The sequence below is a fragment of the Eubalaena glacialis genome, unplaced genomic scaffold (genome assembly GCF_028564815.1).
Source record: "Eubalaena glacialis isolate mEubGla1 unplaced genomic scaffold, mEubGla1.1.hap2.+ XY scaffold_847, whole genome shotgun sequence".
NCBI classification, from domain to species: Eukaryota; Metazoa; Chordata; class Mammalia; order Artiodactyla; family Balaenidae; genus Eubalaena; species Eubalaena glacialis.
The window spans coordinates 1-20,617 of NW_026871748.1; the positions used below are offsets into that span (position 1 = coordinate 1).

The 20,617-nt window shown below is 34.8% G+C and overlaps 1 protein-coding gene across 4 annotated transcripts in view; it reads right to left on the minus strand.

Annotated features, from left to right (window-relative positions):
- Positions 1-18: 18 nt before the first annotated feature.
- The window catches only part of LOC133083907 (TRAF family member-associated NF-kappa-B activator-like), a 37,679-nt gene continuing 17,080 nt past the window's right edge, over positions 19-20,617 (minus strand). The window contains exons 2-4 of one of the 4 annotated variants that reach the window (XM_061179836.1): positions 17,405-17,513; positions 16,162-16,280; positions 19-90 (exon numbers count right to left, since the gene is read on the minus strand). In XM_061179836.1, coding sequence (XP_061035819.1) covers positions 28-90; positions 16,162-16,280; positions 17,405-17,513 — 291 coding nt within the window. In that variant the 3' untranslated portion in view covers positions 19-27. Of the gene's footprint in view, positions 91-15,911; positions 16,281-17,404; positions 17,517-20,617 lie in introns of those variants that run through there. The other 3 variants (XM_061179835.1, XM_061179838.1, XM_061179837.1) reach the window with 3 other exon arrangements.

Consider the following 20,617-nt stretch of genomic DNA (forward strand, 5'->3'; position numbering starts at 1 on the left):
CTTGTCTGTTCTGCATGACACAGTGTGCTAGGCAAATCCACTGCCAGTGCGGGAACAATTCCAGGGCAAAATGGGATCCATCCCAGAGTTCTGAAGGAAGAGGCAAGAAAATAAACAATATAAAAATAAAATTAAATATCCCAATTACTTCCAAGTTCTTTACAAGGTTTTGATTTAACGTAAATCCCCCAAAACTTCTGTCAATTCAATGTTACAATAAAACATTAAAAAAAAGTTATCTTTCTGAATTAATTTTCTTAATAGGAAGAAATATCTAATTGTGGGAATGCCTTTTTATGCAAAATAGAAAAATAACTTAAGTGACTAATTTTAAAAAGTAAGGTTTCCCATACTTCCTTCACCCCTTCTCTGAACACTACTTTAAAATGAAATGATTTGGGAAAATCCTTTTCATTAACTACTACTTTTTTGTCATACCACTACCATGGTGAGCAGAAAATATCTTCATGAAAATAGCTGTTATTTAAGCAATTTGCACATATTATTTAACTAAATCCACATAATCTTGTGAATTAAGTACTTTAATTTGATTTTAAAGTTCACTATAGTTACTAAGGCTCTGGAGAGATCAAATATTTGTCTACAGTCTAGTAGGTGGAGTAGCTGCAATTGGAACCCAAGCTTTACCGCCCCAGGCTCTTAACCTCTCAGTTTACAGGTCCCGACAGCTAGAGAAGTGAAGTAGTAGGGTTATTATCTAGCATGGTGAGGAAGATATAGAAGGGTAACATTTACACACTGCACCAATGCAAACTACTTTTAAGACTCTAAAACCTGTCTGTCATACAACAAATATATTTCTCAGTGAGGCATAGTTATAAGCCAAGTTTTGATGTTTAAATACTGCCTGGGGAAAAAACCTTTGGTATGGCCCTTTTTGTGCTCAAGAATGTCCAAGAAGAAATTTACACCCCAAAATCACCCTAGATAGACTTACTCAAGTTCTGCCAAACCAGTTTACGTGTTAACAGAGGCAGTTTGGCAATAGCTTCTTAACCAGCATTTCACAGTTCAAGTATTTCTCAAACTTGTCATTAAAAGTTAACCATTTGACAAAGCATGACAGTGGAGTACCTTTCTGTTAAATGCTATCCTCTCAAAACCTTAATTCTCTTCCTGCCTTCCTAACTACCTCCTAATAGATGACTGGGCATAGTTATAGTAGCTGACTTAAAATCCTTGTCTGATAATCTCAATATCTGCATCATCTCAGGGTTTGTATCTGTTCCCTTGAAACTGGGTCATATTTTCTTGACTCGCCATATGTTGAATAATTTTGGACTGTACCCAGAACATTGTGAATATTATGTTGGGGAGATACTCTGTTATATGGTGCCAAAGAGTGTTGATGTTTTTGTTTTTGCAGGAAATTAAGTTGGTTAGACTCAGACTCCAAACTGTCACTCCTCTGAAGAGCAGCAGCTCAGATCTCAGTTCATTCCTTTATGCTTCAGCTGCAAACTGCTTTCAGTTTGCCCACACATCCTTGGTTTTAGGGAGAGCCAGAGACGGGCTGAGTTTAAACACAGAACTTCAGGTTTACTTTCTCTGGCTCTCTCCTTTATGGGGCTCCTTCCTTCTCTGGTGACTGTGGTTATTCTGGGCTCATTTTCCTTTCTGGTTCTTCCAGCCAGAATGGTGGTGGGCTTTCAATTGGAATTTTAGCCACTGGAACTGTGGCCACCCTCAGGACAAAACCACAGGAAACTGGGAATTTCACATTAGTGACAGTACTTCATACTAGTGAGCAGCTCCTCCTTCTTGATACCTTTTTGGCTACCAGTATAATATTTAGGTTTGCTTTTTAAGTTTTGGTGTTTTCATTGGTCCCTGTTCTTCTTAGACTAAAAATGTGGGCATTCTCTAAGGTTCACACATGGGTACACTGTTCTTCCCTCATTATACACCTTTCTTATTGTTCATTCTCGTGTTAGGTCTATTGAGTATTCATTTCCTAAAATCTGTATCTTCAGGCCCACCCTCTCTCTTGATAGCCACTCTCAATTCTCTTTCAATCCAATATATTTTCATTTGTTCTGCTGTCTATTGTAGAGCACCACATTTTAAAATATAACATAATCAGGGGCTTCCCTGGTGGTCCAGTGGTAAAGAATCCGCCTTACAATGCAGGGGACGTGGGTTCGATCCCTGGTCAGGGAACTAAGATCCCACATGCTGCGGGGCAACTAGCCCACGTGCCACAACTACTGAGCTCATGAGCCTCAACTAGAGAGCCTGCGTGATGAAAACTATGGAGCCCATGCGCCCTGGAGCCTGCGCGCCACAACTACAGGGCCCACGCACCCTGGAGCCTGCGCGCCACAACTAGAGAGAAGCCCACGCGCTGCAACAAAGAGCCCGCGCCACAACAAAGACCCGATGCAGCCATAAATAAATAAATTAAAAAAAATAAATCTTAAAAAAATTTAAAAAAAAACAACATAATCACCTTTTCCTCAAATCTGGTTCACACTTCTAATCTTCATTTTCCTTTGTTAATGCAAGGCCATTCTCCTTAAAATAAAAAAATCTTAGGGAAAGATAAAACCTTAAAGAAACTGAGATTAAGCATTCCTAGAACAGCAAAATTCAAAACAAAACTAGGGGTCTGATAAAGGACTACCAACTTTTTACTTTGCCAAGAAAAAACTTAGTAAAAACAACTAACTATAAAGATCTATTATCTTCTTCATGTAAAAGAGAAATGGACATTTATCAAAAAAGTAGAAGGGAGAGTTTTAGATTCAGCTTTATTAAAAAGTTTTCACTCTGTCCTCAGGACAAGATGAGAAACAAGAGCCGGGGACAAGAACAGGGATTCTGTGGCTGCAGCATGGGGAAAGAGGAGGAAGAGAAAATGTTCAATCAGCAGCAGCAAGAAGGAAAGCAACATCTACTGTGGCCACTGGCCATCCAGCAGGAATACATTCTAGATGACACTTTCAGGGAATCTGGACAAGTCAGTGACCTCCTGCACATCATTATTTGGATGAAATGTAGAGGGAAACATGCTGCCTTAATGTTAAATAGTGAAGAGCAATTAGAGGTAGAAATAACGGTGGGTAAACCCATCCAATAAGGAATATAAAAATCACACCACTATTGATAAGCACAACAGGAGAGAGAAAACAAAAGATACCCATCTCGGAATTATTTGGTTTTCCAAAAGGAACTTATCAGAGAAGAAAAAAAAAATCATAGTTTAATGACTTACAGAATGCCTGGGAACTACTTTACAATAGTTTTATCAGGATTCTAGGATCTATCTATTTATCTTAGAGCCAAGTATCAAGTGTATGGAAAGATGTCTAATTGGCAAAGAAAAAAAATCTTTCAGGGAAAAAGCTTTCATAACATGGCAAGAGTGCCTTAAGCAAGCAACAAAGACACTGAAAGAACATAGCATATTAGGTGCAAATGATAAATTAGGTGTGCCCTCCCCATCTCTCCCCCATCAAATTCTAGCAATATCTTAAAGGGGACTACAAATTCAATAAGAGTTGTTAAAATACAATATTGGGAAAAGTGCTAGCTAGAGATTCTATGGTAAAATGAAGCTAAGTAGTTTTCTTTTTTTTTTTAAACTTTTTTTTTTTTTTCTTTTTGGCCACGTTATATAGGTTGCGGTATCTTAGTTCCCCAACCAGGATTGAACCTGGGCCCTCAGCAGTGAAAGTGTGGAGTCCTAACCACTGGACCACCAGGGAATTCCCGCTAAGTAGTTTTCTTACTGTTGATTTTGGATCCTATAATACATTCCTGTGCCTTTAAAAATTACCACGAAGAATACATACTATGCAACATTTCACAGGTCTAGGGTTCTGTGGAATAGCTCAAGAAATGCATCAGGCACCACACCATCTTTTAACAAGCATAATGCAACCCTTTGCATGTGCAGGCATCCACCTGGGTCCACCTTGTGTCCCCCACCATGAGACCAATGCAAATATAATGCTCTAGCTGCTTGCTGTTCTATAAATAACAGAGACCTTTTTTTCTCTGATCCAGGAGTCTCATGTCTTCTTCCAGCATCCATGAAGTTGTAACTTATTAGCTTGTAGGTAGGGTAAAATCAAACCCCAGACCCTGAAACTCATGGGGTCAACAATTGTCACAATAGTATTAAATATTATTTGCCTTTTTTACTGTGTTGGCATTTATACTGATGATACAAAAGCAATGGTGAGTAAAACTGCTGGTGCCTGAGTATGACCAAGGCCATGTTACCAAACTGTACTCATTGTATTCTTCAATGCCGTATACTCGATCAAAAAGGAAGCCAGTTTCACCTAAGAATATCCTTGATGATGACACAGTAAAAACTATTAATTTTATTGAATTTTGATCCCAAGCTAACATTTTTTAGTATTCTGTGTGACAAAATGGGAAATATACACAAAGGACTTCTATTTCATACTGAAGTACAGGGGGAAAAGCACTTGTGCAAGTGTTCGAGCTGCAAGCTGAACTAGTCACTTTTTTAATGGAATGCCATTTTCACTTGAAAGAATGATTATCATGCAAGCTATGGTTATTCAGACATTTTCTCAAAAGCAAATGAAGCTAGCTTCCCACTTTAAGGAAAACAACTGAAAAGATTTGTTGTTTACGAAAAAATATAAGTTTTCAAGTGCAAATTTTGGAAAACTTCTGTTATAGTAATCTTGACAGCTGCCCAGTAAAAAGACTTTTCTGATGAGATCAGTGATGATGTTAAATGTGAGTTAAAATATTATATCATGAAATAAGTCAATATTTGGAAGTTGTGCATAGCTCCCTGAACCGGTATTTTCCAAATGACCAATTCATGATGCTACAAAATCATACATAAGTAAAAGATACATTCAAAGTACAAGACAGACCAATGGCTTTTAATGTACCAGAAGAGTTCACTGGTTTCAGCTTTCATACTGCAGCTAACATTAAGAAATTACCACTTGCCAAGTTTTGGTATAGTATCAAAGGAAAATATCTACAATTTCTAAAAAGGTTATTAAAATACTCTTCCCCTTCCCAACTACATATCTGTGTGAAGCTGGATTTTCTTCATGTAATTCAACCAAACAAACAAACAAAAAAACCCCACAACCACACCCCCAAACCACCCACCACAACATATCACAACAGATCAAATGCAAAAAGCATTTCTAACTAAAAAACAAATATCTTTTTTTTTTTTTTGGCCACGCCACGCAGCACGTGGGATCTTAGTTTCCTGACCAGGGATCAAAATTTCACCCCCGGCATTGGAAGTGCAGAGTCTTAACCACTGGACCGCCAGGGAAGTATGAAGAAACAAATATCTTTAAAACAGATTTTGAGAACTTTTAGGATGACAGATTATAATATATTAATAAGAGAAATTAGATTGTTTTGGAGGACTAGCCCCAACCTACTGAGGTTGAAAAAACAGCCTTTCAGGCCTTGGTCAAGATAAATCAGGGAAGAACAGAATACAGTAACTCTGTTTAGTGGGCTCTGGAGAAGAGCAGAAAAAAGAAAAATGGGAAATGTGAGAAAGGGTACAAAAAGGGGAAATATACAATATTAGAGCTAATTAAATCTGCTTAGAAGCCAGGGAAGAGGATTTAAAAAGTGATATGCCACTTCTCAGTTTCTTCTCCCCTCAAAAATTATTTCTAGTATAATAACAAAGCAAAAACTAAAATTATGTATTAAATTAAAAAACAGAGACTCACCAAGATTAACATACAGAAATCTGTTGCATTTCTTTACACTAACAATGAAGTATCAGAAATGGAAAGTAAAAGAACAATCCCTTTTAAAATCCCATCAAGGGGACTTGCCTGGTGGCGCAGTGGTTAAGAATCCACCTGCCAATGCAAGGGACACGGGTTCGAGCCCTGGTCTGGGAAGATCCCACATGCCATGGAGCAACTAAGCCCGTGTGCCACAATTACTGAGCCTGCGCTCTAGAGCCCACGAGCCACAACTCCTGAGCCCGTATGTCACAACTACTGCAGCCTGCGTGCCTAGAGCCTGTGCTCTGCAACAAAGAGAAGCCACTGCAATGAGAAGCCCGCACACTGCAACAAAGAGTAGCCCCCGCTCACCGCAACTAGAGAAAGCCCACGCACAGCAACGAAGACCCAACACAGCCAAAAAATAAATAAATAAATAAATAAATAAATTGCATCAAAAAATAAATAAAATACTTAGAAATAAATCTGAGCAAGGAGGTGAAAAGACTTATAGCTGAGAACTACAAAACACTGATAAAGGACACTGTGGATGATTCAAGGAAATGGAAAGATATTCCATGCTCTTGGATTAGAAGAATTAATATTGTTAAAATGGCCATACTACTCAAAGCAATCTACAGATTTAATGTGATCCCTATCAAATTACCCATGATATTTTTCACAGAACTAGAACAAACAATCCTAAAATTTATATGGAAACATAAAAGACCCAGAATTGCCAACACAATCCTGAGGAAAAAGACCAAACCTGGAGGTATAACCCTCCCAGACTTCAGACAATACTACAAAGCTACAGTAATTAAAACAGCATGGTATTGGCACATAAACAGACATATGGAACAGAACAGAGAGCCCAGAAATAAACCCACACACTACAGTCAATTAATCTTTGACAAAGGAGGCAAGAATATACAATGGAGAAAAGACAGTTTCTTCAGCAAGTGGTGTTGGGAAAGCTAGACAGAAATCAATGAAGTTAGAACACACCCTCACACCATACACAAAAATAAACTCAAAATGGCTTAAAGACTTAAATATAAGACATGACACCATAAAACTCCTAGAAGAGAACATAGGTAAAACATTCTCCAACATAAATCATACCAATGTTTTCTTAGGTCAGTCTCCCAAGGAAATAGAAATAAGAGCAAAAATAAACAAATGGGGCCTAATCAAACTTATAAGCTTTTGCACAGCAAAGGAAAGCATAAAAGAAAATGAAAAGACAACCTACAAACTGGGAGAAAATCTTTGCAAATGATGCGACCAACAAGGGCTTAATTTCCAAAACATACGAACAGCTCATACAACTCATTAACAGAAAAAAAAAAAACCCAATCAAAATATGGGCAGAAGACCTAAATAGACATTTCACCAAAGAAGACGTAAGATGGCCACCAGGCACATGAAAAGATGCTCAACATTGCTAATTATTAGAGAAATGCAATTCAAAACTACAGTGAGGTACCACCTCAAACTGATGAGAATGGCCATCATTAAAAAGCCTACAAATAACAAATGCTGGAGAGGCTGTGGAGAAAAGGGAACCCTTTTACACTGTTGGCGGGAATGTACATTGCTGCAGCCACTATGGAAAACAGTATGGAGGTTCCTTAAAAAGCTAAAAAGAGAGATGCCATATGATCCAGCCATCCCACTCCTGGGCATATATCCAGAGAGAACCATAATTCGAAAAGATACATGCACCCCAATTTCACTGTGGCACTATTTACAATAGCCAAGACATGGAAGCAACCTAAATGTCCATCAACAGATGAATGGATAAAGAAAATGTGGTATATATACACAATGGAATACTACTCCGCCATAAAAAAGAATGAAATAATGCCATTTGCAGCAACATGGATGGACCTAGAGATTATCATACTAAGTGAAGTAAGTCTGAAAGAGAAAGACAAATACCATGTATCATTTATATGTGGAATCTAAAATATGACACAAATGAACTTATTTATGAAACAGACTCACAGACACAGAAAACAAACTTATGGTTACCAAAGGGGAGAGGGGGTGGGGGAGGGATAAATTAGGTATTTGGGATTAACAGATACAAATTACTATATAAAAAATAGATAAATAACAAAGTCCTACTGTATAGCACAGGGAACTATATTCAATATCCTGTAATAAACCATAATGGAAAAGAACATAAAAAAGAATATGTATATATACGTATAACTGAATCACTTTGCTATGCACCAGAAACTAACACAACACTGTAAATCAACAATACTTCAATAAAAAAAACAAAAACAAAACCAGAGACTCAGAACAGGAAAGAGTTAGGATGAATTAATAATTCAGATTTGGAAACAATTTCTACAACGGAAGTTTCAATGTAAACATTAAAATGATTTGGATATCAATTTTCTTAGAGTTTGTGATATATTTGTTATGACACCTTGGGAAAAACTATGAACTTTAATGAATAAACTTGTTGAATAACTTTTTTCCTTCTAATTATTATTCTACCAGAGAGTCTATAAACAAAGACTAATCTCCAGAGAAAAGTAATATAGAAGTGTTACATATAAAAAGAAGGTATATTTGATCCAATCTCTAAAAACAAAACCAGGGGGAATGGGACATTTGCTCTGACCAAGAAGATAAGTTGCTACATACACACGTTTTCTCCAATCCTCTGTAATCCCCAGGCTAGGCTGTCATGTGCCATTGTATAATGGGCATTTCTATCTAATAAGAGATGATGAAAAGAAAGAATCAAGCCTTAAAGGAATACAGGGATAAATTTTTTTTTTTTTTTTTTTTTTACAAAGGTGAGTAATACAAAGTTGAGAACATAAGCAGTCATATTTTTTTTAAAGTTCCTCAGGAAAGGTACTATGTGTTTTGATAATGTAAACCATATTTTACTTTGCCAAGGAAATCAGTTGATAGTTACATATCTTGACTAATGATACAATTTCTAACTTCTGTTCAAATAATAAAAACATATTTAAAAACAGGTGTTTTTATCATATACCTGTATACGATACTCTATTTTAAAGCATTTACAATGTATATAAAACCAGGTACCTGACAATAAACCTAACCTACAAATAAATATAGTTTAAGAGACTTGCAATAGAGAAAGTATCTAGATGTTGAGAGAAGCTATGGGGGCCTGAAACTCAGATGGAGATCCCGAAGTGGGTGGTGCACCTGAAGTCCAGAGTATATGAGATATTAACAGTTTAAGGATGGAGATGTCATCCAAGACCTAGACTTGAGAGGCTAGGATTTTATAAGCTACAGAAGGCCAGACAGCAGAACAAGTTAAAGTTCATACAGTGTCTGCCAAAACTGTCATATATAATAACTGGAGGAATACACCATGGGCAAATGCCTTTCACTGAAGAACCGTCTATAGAATAAAGAAACGAAAATAAAGAATAAGGAAACAAAAAGAAGCACTCTCCTCTGAAGTCAAGATTATGTAATTTAAAAAAGTTATAGTAAATGAAATTGCTCTTTCAAAACCCTCAGTTTTAGCTTTCAGTTTATTTAATGTTCTCCAAAGGAGCCTGGAATAATATGGGTTCTTGCCTAGAGATTATTCTTTTTCTATTAAAATGCTGCACAAAATTTAAGTTTACATATCTATGCACATACTACCACATAAGCAAGTTAAGAATTTGTTTTCTTTCTCCTACTTAAACTAAATGTTGAGTGCCTGATCAAGCCTACCTTCAGCTCACTGGGAATTTTTATTTTTAAATTAAGGTCCTATATGTTTTATCTGTACCATAAAATGATAATTAGGATTTCATTTTGTCATGTAATTAGGACTTCACATTGTCTTTTAATTTGCTTGCTAATTGCTTTGGGTCTCCAAATCTTTGTTTCCCCAACCAGATTGTAGCTCCTTAAAGGGGAAAGATCTTACTCTTTTTTTTTTTGTATTCCTATCAAGGACTACCAAGACTGGGAAAATAGGAGGAGTTCAATAAATACTTCTGTCCACTCACCCATAAAAAGAAACGAAATTGAGTTATTTGTAGTGAGGTGGATGGACCTAGAGTCTGTCATACAGAGTGAAGTAAGTCAGAAAAAGAAAAACAAATACCACATGCTAACACATATATATGGAATATAAAAAAAAAAAAAAAAAAAATGGTTCTGAAGAACCTAGGGGCAGGACAGGAATAAAGACGCAGACCTAGTAGAGAATGGACTTGAAGACACGGGGAGGGGGAAGGGTATGCTGGGACAAAGTGAGAGAGTGGCATGGACTTATATATACTACCAAATGTAAAACAGATAGCTAGTGGGAAGCAGCCGCATAGCACAGGGAGATCAGCTCGGTGCTTTGTGACCACCTAGAGGGGTGGGATAGGGAGGGTGGGAGGGAGACGCAAGAGGGAGGAGATATGGGGATGTATGTATATGTATAGCTGATTCACTTTGTTATAAAGCAGAAACTAACACACCATTGTAAAGCAATTATACTCCAATAAAGATGTTTAAAAAAAAAAAAACTTCTTGTCTAACTGATTGACAAGTGAATTTTTAGACATCAGCTTTCTTCAAACATGTCAGAGCTTCTACGTTTACTTGCAATTGCCAGGTACAGCACATCCTACTTTCTTAATGTTAGCACTGATGGCAGCTCCACAGCTCCATCACTGTTTTACTGTTCTAAACCTATAAAATCTTTCCTGCTCCTCAAAGCTACCATGTATCTGCTGATCTAATCACAATGATAGCTACATTAGAAATTTGCCAACTGTCTAACTGGCATCTTTCAGTAACAACTGCATTCTTTGTATTTTTAAACTTTTGTTTAAAGCATATAACTTAGATGAAAAAAGATGTATAAAGAATAAATTATATATAGAAAATCAGAAATAAAGCATAAAAACATCTCTATACACATGAACACATGGTCTCTAAATAATTAAAAGTTCAAATAAACTCATATAACATATACTTTGTATCTCGGATCCTAGAATCTGAAAAAACTTTACAACATTCAATAATGTCTATTTTGGTTATTAAAACAGGACTTTAAGTCAGAGGGCAGTTTAGAGTTATTGAAATGAATGAGTGAAGAAAATTTACCAACATCACTAAATTCTTTTATGTATTCTACATTTTTGCTCTCTATATTTTCTTGTGTCAAAACACTCTAGACTTTTGTATAACTTCCACAAAAAAAAAAAAAAAAGGGATAGAAAGATGACAAAATCTTTTGTCACACCCTACACACCTAGGGTAGCATTTAGTTTGCAACTGAAGTGGTTCCCAGAGCCGTATTATAAAAAAATCTCGTTTCCAAGATCATAAAAATGATCCAGGGGAACGCCCTGGAGGTCCAGTGGTTAGGAGTCTGCGCTTCCACTGCAGGGGGCCTGGGTTCGATCCCTGCTCAGAATTTGTATTTATATTAAAATATAAAATTTGCTAAATAATAACTGCTATCATGACATATGTTACTATGTCTGACAATGGTGTCCTGCAAACAAGATGGTAGTCTTTGCCAAGAATAAGTGTATGCATTTTTGTGTTACTTGATTTCTTACAATTTTTAACTTTTAAAGTAATAACATGCGACAGTTTCTTGGTTCTCTAAAGCACTGCTCAGCTAATCTCCTCTGGAAAGTCTATATTCATATTAGAATTTTTGAAATTATTCTCAAGATAATAAGCTATGATTATTTCTTTCCTCTGAGATGAATAACAATAGGATTCAGGAGAGTCAAATTCATTATTAAATTCTGCCAGGTTCCTTTAACTCTCATTAATATTTATCATATGGTAAATGATATACTATGCTGCCCCCACACACACCCTTGATATTTTGGTACCCTCTTCTGTATACCACAATCTACAATCCCTGTGATGCTTTTATTTTTATTTTAAAAAATATTTATTTATTTATTTATTTAGGCTGCGCTGGGTCTTAGTTGTGGCACGCGGGCTCTTTTAGTTGCGGCATGTGGGATCTAGGTCCCTGACCAGGGATCGAACCCGGGCCCCCTGTATTGGGAGTGCGGAGTCTTTTTTTTTTTTTTTTGATTTATTTTTAATTATTTATTTTTGGCTGTGTTGGGTCTTCATTGCTGCGTGCAGGCTTTTCTTTAGTTGCGGCGAGCGGGGGCCACTCTTCATTGCGGTGCGAGGGCCTCTCATTGCGGTGGCTTCTCTTGTTGCGGAGCATGGGCTCAAGGCGCACGGGCTCCAGTGATTGTGGCACGCAGGCTCAGTAGTTGTGGCTCGCGGGCTCCAGAGCGCAGGCTCAGTAGTTATGGCGCACGGGCCCGGTTGCTCTGCAGCATGTGGGATCTTCCTGGACCAGGGCTCGAACCCGTGTCCCCTGCATTGGCAGGCGGACTCCCAACCACTGCGCCACCAGGGAAGCCCAAGGGAGCGCAGAGTCTTAACCACTGGACCACCAGGGAAGTCCCCCTGTGATGCTTTTAAATACAGTATGTCTACAAAATCTTTGATAATCTTTTTTTTCAAGAAGAAGAACTTATTTTCTTATCTCTGGAGCACTTAGTAACTTGCTTCTAATGAACAGAATAAAGTGGAAGCAAAGGTGTGATTTTAGAGACTAGCTTGTAGAAAGCACTGTGGCTTCCTCCTTGCTCTCTTGGATCTCTTTCTTTCTTACTCTGAGGAAGATAGCGGGCACACTGTGATGAGAGGCCCATGTGGTGGGGTATCTTGCCAACAGCCATCTTGGAGTGAGCCATCTTGGAAGTGGATCCTCCAACCACCGTTAAGCTTTCAGGTGACTGGAAGCCCTTGGCCACATTCTGACTTCAATCACATAAGATCCTGAATCAGAACTACCCAGCTAAGTCACTCCTGAATTTCTGACCCACAAAAAGTGATTAATAAATAGTTGTTGCTATATATTGGGGTAAATTTGGGGTACTTTGTTACATGACAGATAATACAATGAATCCTATCTCAACAAGAAATACTGTACAAACTACAGTGGTGTACAAGAGGTGAAACTCAAGTTTTCCATTAAACTGAGTACTTCTCCTCTAATGTTGCTAAACTATAAGCAGAATACTAAGGGTCATCCAATGATACAGGTTCTGCGACCTTGACTTTTTTATGTCCTTTTAGAAATCAAAGGACTCTTGCATGCTCTTTGTGTAGGATTTCTATGAACAGACTAAACTATAAATTTCATGTTTCTCAAATACAATTTTCTAAAAGGTCCTCTTTTCCCTCAACATATTCCTTTTTCCTACACTCTATGTGTCTCATTTTCCAAGGCAGCCATAGTTGCCATTTGCCATAATGTCTGGGGGTCTTTCCCTTTTCAAATATCCTAACCAAGTCCTAAACAAGGTAAACAGTCCTCAAACTACCCACCAAATAGGAGGAGGAAAGGACTGTGAGTGGTTAGCAGTAGCCTCCTTCTGTTGTTGGTTCAGAACATTTCTATTAAGTCACTAATTCATTACAGAGGCTAGGCCAACTGATTGGGAATGTAATTTCTAAAATCAGTTAAGTTTTTCATGACACAGAGAACTATATTCAGTATGATAAACCATAATGGAAAAGAATGTACATATATGTATAACTGAGTCACTTTGCTGTACAACAGAAATTAACACAATGTTGTAAATTAACTATACTTCAGTAAAAAAAATAAAATCAATTAGTTTTTGAGAAGGCTAATACAATAAAAGCATATTGAAAACAGAAAATTGTACCATTATCTTAGTCATTTCTGCATACTACCTTCTAGGCTTTGTCTTGTGTATACATGCATACTTTGACAAAATTGCAAGCAACCAACATGGAATTTTTTCATTTTGGAAAAACCTTAATGATATCCATACCAATCAAACTCCTTCAGGAAAGGATTTCACTTGTATTACCTAAAAGTGTATTTAATTATAACTTAATTAGCTCAGATCAACATATACGCCAATGGAAAAGATTTTAATTTCAATTGGCCAGTATTTTTCTAAATTAGGACTAATTTTTGCACGCATATATAGCCAGCTCTTAAATATTCAATAAATCCAATTTATCCATTCTTTTAGAATATATTTCTTCTCTTTAATCCTTTATATGTTTAGTGCTCATTAGCACTTTGGCTCTAGATATATAAAGGAAGATAAGAAAACTGAAATATAAAACTGCTAATTTTTATTATAGTACAAGAAGATTGAGTTGATGAGCTATTCAAAGAGTTAAATACGTAGCTGTCAAATAAATCTTTCCCCTGTTAGTAAAGATAATTAAGAGAACTCACTGAATTTAGATTTATTTCCTACTTGGAGCTTTATATTTTTCCCTCTTATGGTCTGTCCACAAATAAGGTTATAATTGATGCAACATTATTAATTTTTTGGAAATAAGCTACCTTTGACATGATTTCTGTTACTTACACTTAATTTCAGCCCAGCTGTTCAGACATATATATATATTTGAGACATAAAGACATCTTACAAAATTAAAACAAACATAATTTAAAAAAGAAATCTGTTTGAAGGTTCTCTTTGAACACTAATTGACAAACTCTAAAACTTTCATAATGACAAATTATCCAAATTCAAAATAAACTAAATTATTAATATATCTTAGAGCCTTTCACATTATCCTCTTTTTTCTAATCAAGACTGCTACTTTCAAAAATACTTTCTATGTACTTGAACTGGAGATATTTTATTATTTTTGGAGAAATGTTATAATTGGAATAATATAAGAATTTTGACTAAAAATTGATGATAAATCATGACATTTAGAAGTCTTTGAAACAGGAAAATGGTCTGCAAATATTATTTACTTAAGCACTAAATTTATGTCAGCATTTTATAGTAGTTCAATGATTTTAAAATGTACTATAATAGGCTCTATCACAAAATTGTATTCTAAAAGTCAGAATCACTATTTCTGAATTTTGTCTTTTGCAAAATAAACCTGAACATGTTCCAGTGGCACAGTTTCTTGTGTTTACTAGCAGTTTTAGATAAACGGAAATTGGAGTGGGGGTGAAGAGAGCTGAATGATTCAAATAAAAAAACCAATAACGATTCTAAATAAAGAAATATGAACTGGGAGATAACTGTAGGGAATTTTTCATTCTAAAATTTTTATTTACAGGGAACTGTCAAACTGGATTTCTCAGATTTGATGTTAAATAAAAACAAGTTAAGATAGTCTTAGTTATGGGATAAGTAACTGAATAACCTTGACACACAAAGTTAAAATCCCCTACCTGATTTAGAAGGAAATAAATAAATAAATATAGCACTCTTGACTTAATTGTCTTGTGGTTGTTAAGTGTCCTCATTTGTTAGGAGATATTATTTCACTCAAGAGCTGTTTCATCTCACTAAAACCCAACTCATCTCATTAAAAAAATTCATTTTTAAACATAAAATTTCAATGATTCAGAAAAGCATGGAGAATAATACAATATACATCTATATCTCGACCACCCTGATTTAACAAGCATTAAGATTCTGCCATATTTGCTTCAGAACTTTTCTTTAAAAACAGAAAAGTTACAGATATACCTGAAGCCCTCTTTATTCCTTTCCCAGAATCAGTCTCTTTTCTCCCCACCTTCATTTTTCTAAAGAATACCCTTCCTGCATATGTTTTTATACTCCTACTATACATTTATATTTTTATAAATGATGTCATAATGTTTTATATTTTTAAAAAATCTAAATAAATTATCCCCATTTTTTCATTTTGTAATTTCCATTTTTTACTCAACACTGCTTTTGAAATCTAGGTATATTAACATATAAATATTTAGTTTAATTTTTCTAAAATGTTTAATTGTAAAGATGTACCATTCTGCTACTGACAGATGTTTAGGTTGTTTCTAACCAATGTACCTTGAACATCTTTGTACACATCTCTCTGCAGATATGCAATATTCCTTTTTATATTGCTTCAAAGAAGACTTTTGCTTAAGCTAGTTAGGCGGATTTTGTTTTTTAATTAAGCACAGGCAAATGAAAAAACTAGAATGCTATTTTCTAGCCCAGAATCATCTATGTCTTACTATCTTATTTCTTTCTATGTAAAATCTTTTATTTCTTTGGTAAACACCTGTGAGATAGAAAAGAGAATACTAGGAAACAGGAAATTTAAGTCTTTATTTTACTTGGAAATACTGCTTCAAATATATTTAGGAACATGTAAGTTACCTGTTTGTATATAAATAACTTCTGTTTAGAATTCCAGTGGTGGATCCATTTCAGGAAAATAAAATGGGGAAGATGTGTTATGTACCACCATTTAAATTTTGATTCTTGCAATAGCAGTGTTAGGGTTGAAAAGAATCTTATCCACTTTCTCCACCATTCCTGCGCATCTCAAATGTGATAGAATACTGACTAAATAATTCAAGAAGCCCGATTTCTCATTTATTTCCTTTAGGGAATAAACCGGCAGCGCAGTCTACCTTTGATTCTTTTTCTTTTGGTATTCGTGATTTTACTTTATCATGTGGCTGATCAAGAGTCAAATTATTCTTCCTTGCTTCACTGTCTTCAAGCAGGGGAACACAGCCATAACTGTTATCTGTAAGACAAAAACCTCTTAGGAATAAGTGGGAAATCCTTGTTTTTGGTACCACCTGGAAAAGTAAAAAGAATACAAACCCAAACCCCTAATTTTAAAGAGTAGAGATTTTAAACTATGCATTTTAAAAATTCTTTAGATAATAGTTACTTTGACAATTTAGATTTGCCCATTTAGATTTTGGCATATTTGATTCATATTTTTTTACTTTCATTCCCACTAAACACACAAAACCCCTACTCTTCCAAATCAGTAGTATATAAAATATGTAGAATTTAGAAAACTAGAAGTATGTTCTTTGTATGTTATCATCAGCAATGTAATTAAACTTTTATTTAAGTCATATTTTCAGGTATGCATTTCTTGTTTATGATAATTATTTGCATAATACTCTATGCTTATTATTAAAAAATTAGAAAATGCAGACATGCTGAAAAGAATAAAAAATATAAAAGCTACCCACAGTTTTTATTATCTACGAATTATTCCTGTTAACATTTTGGTTTATATTTTATCAGAATTTTTCTTTTCCAATACACATAAATTCACAAAAGAATCTTTTTTTTTTTGCATAGATAAAATTACATTTATTTTTTATCTTGCTTTGCTCAGTTTGCTATATATCATGAATATGTCTCATGTTTGTAACTGAACACCTGTTATCACTCTTCTTGGCTACATAGCTGTTCACTACACAAATGACTGTAATTTAACTGTTGAACATTTATTTATTTCTAGTTTTCCATTATTAGAAATTATACTGTGATGAGCATCCTTGCATATATACCTTGAGTACTTAAAGAAATATTTTCTTATGATATATTCTTAGGACTTGAATTTTTGGTTTAAAAGGCACAGACATTTTAAAAGCTTTTGCTATTTATTGACAAACTGTCTTCTAGGAAGTTTTATCAACTTAAGAGTTCCACCAGATAATATATGTGAATGTCTATTTTTCCATTTCCTGCAACTGTTCATTTCTTAAATAAATGTAACTGTACCACAGTTATTAAAATATCAGAACTACTGAGAAACAATGGAGAAATAAAATAGAAAAACTTAACTTCCATCTTTCTTTTCTCCCAGAGGTTTAAGAAATAAATAAAGATTTAACATGAACATACCTCGACTGGAATTCACAAGAAGTAACTGTGATTTTAGCTTGTCAATAATAGTTTGTTGAAGGGACAGCTGTTCCTGTTGCTCACGTATTCTCTGCTCATAGTTCTCAGTCTGCTGACATAAAAACCAGTTAGCCTGATACTTACTGACAGACATGTACATACATTTACTGTCCCTTAATAATTACATATAGATATGAGTTACCCATATTGCCATTTCCCAGGTACTGGAGCATTTATTTATGAGCTAAAAATAGGATCCAATAATGCATTTATAATCATTACAAACATAAGTGATTTAAAATGCTTTAAACACTGTAAAATTTTAAAAACCTTCTTAATTAAAGAAATTTCAGTTAAGAGTTCAATGTATAGTTTCTTGGATAAAAATTATAATTTAGAATTTAATCCTTAATAATAAAAAAAAAGCATGAATGACAAAATGGATATTATATTAAAGTTATTCTATAAAAATACCCACTAACTTTAAAAAGTGAAGATTTCATGTCTTTTAAATAAACACACTTTTGAATTTACTTTTAGAGTACAAAAACACAAAGGAAGTAGCTATAGCTAAAACACTATGAAAATCAAAGGGACATGTACAAATTATAAAATTACATTGATCAGAAACTTATAAGATTAAGTTTTAAGAAGTCAAGAGAACACATGGTTAATCTCTAGTGGATATCTTAAATACTTCAATTTCCCTTATATTTTTAATCCATTCACCTTACTATTTCATTGCAGTGGCTGTGAGAATTAAGCAATGAAAGAAGACACGAGTTTGCATTAGAGAATACAAATGCTGCAAACCCGGAATTTGAAAACATTCCATTACAATTATCAAATTAGCACAAAGTCTGAAAAATATATGACCAAAAAATAATAGAGAATTCTTTAACAATTTCTATCACTAGAAGAACATATAAATGACTAAATTGTAAATTCCTTGAAATATGAAATGGGGTTCTAATAATCTTGGACTGTACTTCAATAGATACTAAATATTCGATTTTGAGTTGATACTTAATCAAAGTTCAAAATTAATGAAGCTCTATTATTTTCAGAGATCTATAAATCTAAAGTTCTTTATAAATTACACAGCTGTTCCTAGATTCCCAAATTAGCTTAAGAAATGAAAGCAAAATACCACATTTTCCCAAATAAAAGGTGAAATTTTGTAAGTATTACACTTCAAACATGAGTAACTGACAAAGCTGGTAAATAACCCAAGTGGTGTGTTGTCTTTGCATGTTGCCTGAGGGTAGTATCATATAACTTGATACTCCCATAGAACTCTGCAAAGTAACTTACACATAGGAGGAATTCAGTACATGCTTATTGAAAAAATAAAAGAAATAAAGAATCCAATTAAAAGAAAATCAAAGTAAATTTTACTATTATGAAAAAAAGAATGAGTCTTTTGAATCTGTCTGAACCACATGTCCTATGACTAGGAGTCTGAGAACAGAACCTTGGATACCCAATTCCAGTCGAGGGCCAGGCTTCCCCAAATAAGACTTCTTATTCCTACATAAACTTACATCCAAGCCCCTAGAAAGAGTGAGTAGGTTGACTGTAAGAAGGGTTTAAACCTCTAATGCAAATTCTGTAATACTTTAAATTTACCTGGCTACACAGAGCCACCAGGGCTGAGGAATCAGCAAACACGCTGATATTACAGTCTGTACTATCTACTTCTGTGTATTTAGAACTTTCTCTAAAGAACTCAAAGCTTTTCATAAATATCAACGAAAAATTACCCATTCTTTCACTATTCTTTGAGAGCTACATATATTCTACTATCCAGCATTAAGTAACCAGTACAAAAAACTTAGAGACGGGCCCAGAATAAATGTATAAGTTATTCAAGCCTCAGTCCATTCTCCATGTACTATATATTTTTCCCCAACCTTACTGAAAAAACAAATGACTTGTATTTTCTTTTGGAACCAACTCAGAAAGCCTCTGCCAGGTAATTTTCATCTTCTAGTTTCTGGCTTAAAAACACACTTTAGCACATCTGCATATAACATATTACAATAAATGAATAATGCTGAAAATGTTTTCATTAGCTGGAAAAAAAAATCTATAGATCAACAATAATTTCAAGTTGAAGTTTTGAACTATTTCTTAAACAACTTAACAAAGTACTTTATAAACTTAAGCAAATTCTGTAATAATTTAAAAACCAATACTCTGGAAGTATAGCAGGGGAAATAGAACAGCAATGACCCATGTTCTTTTACTGTTCTTTCCACATACTTACATTATATCAATTACAGTGGTCTAGCCTAAACGTTTACATATATGATTTCCCTTTAGACTATGACCTCCTCAAGGGCAGAGACTATTTTCTCCTGAGTACCCCATCTCCAGAGTACAGCAGAGTACCTGGCACACACTGAGACGCTCAATATTAGTCGAATAAATAAACTAATTAAGTTTTATAAGGAAATATAAGAGAAATAGATATGCCTTCAGAAGTAACCTGAAGGAATGGAGATAAGGTTTTGCTTACATTTCTATAAGGAAAATAGGAAAAACAGAGACAGTAGGTCAGTAGGTAAATAAGACAAAAGGAAATTAAGTTTCAGAAGACGGATGCAAAAAAAATAGGCCATGTCTGAAGATTTTCTTTTTCTTTTTTTGGAAAAAAAGGGAAGCTTATACTATCAGAAAAAAACGTACTAATTCGAGAAGAGAAAATACATATTTAGAAAATAGTATAAAGCTTCTGACCACAAGGCTATGAGAGGGGAAGTCCAGAAGAGGATACTGTATCAAACTGGGAAATAACCAGCAGAATTCAGTTTACTTGCTATGTTTGGAAACTAACAGGAACAAGAAGTTTGGTTTTTTTTTTTCTTTTTAGTAAATGCTTTTGTTCACTGAACAGATGTTAACAAACTTACTATCTGAAAAGTCCTTTTAAAAGGTCAGATAATTGTTGCACTGTCACAGTATTTTTAAAAAAAAACCAGTACAATTACAAAGCAAGTACATTCCAGCACTACCAAAGATCCCACAGAACAGAAAAATCACTAACAACCACATTGAAAATGTACAACAGCAATGTCTTGTCAACACTTCTGTACAGAGCACAGACATGACAGCTAAAACAGAAGAGAAGATGCTTTTGACAGCCAGTGTGTGTGAATGATTCTTTGAGTCAGATGGCAGCAACAAGTTACCAACTAGGAGTTCTGCATG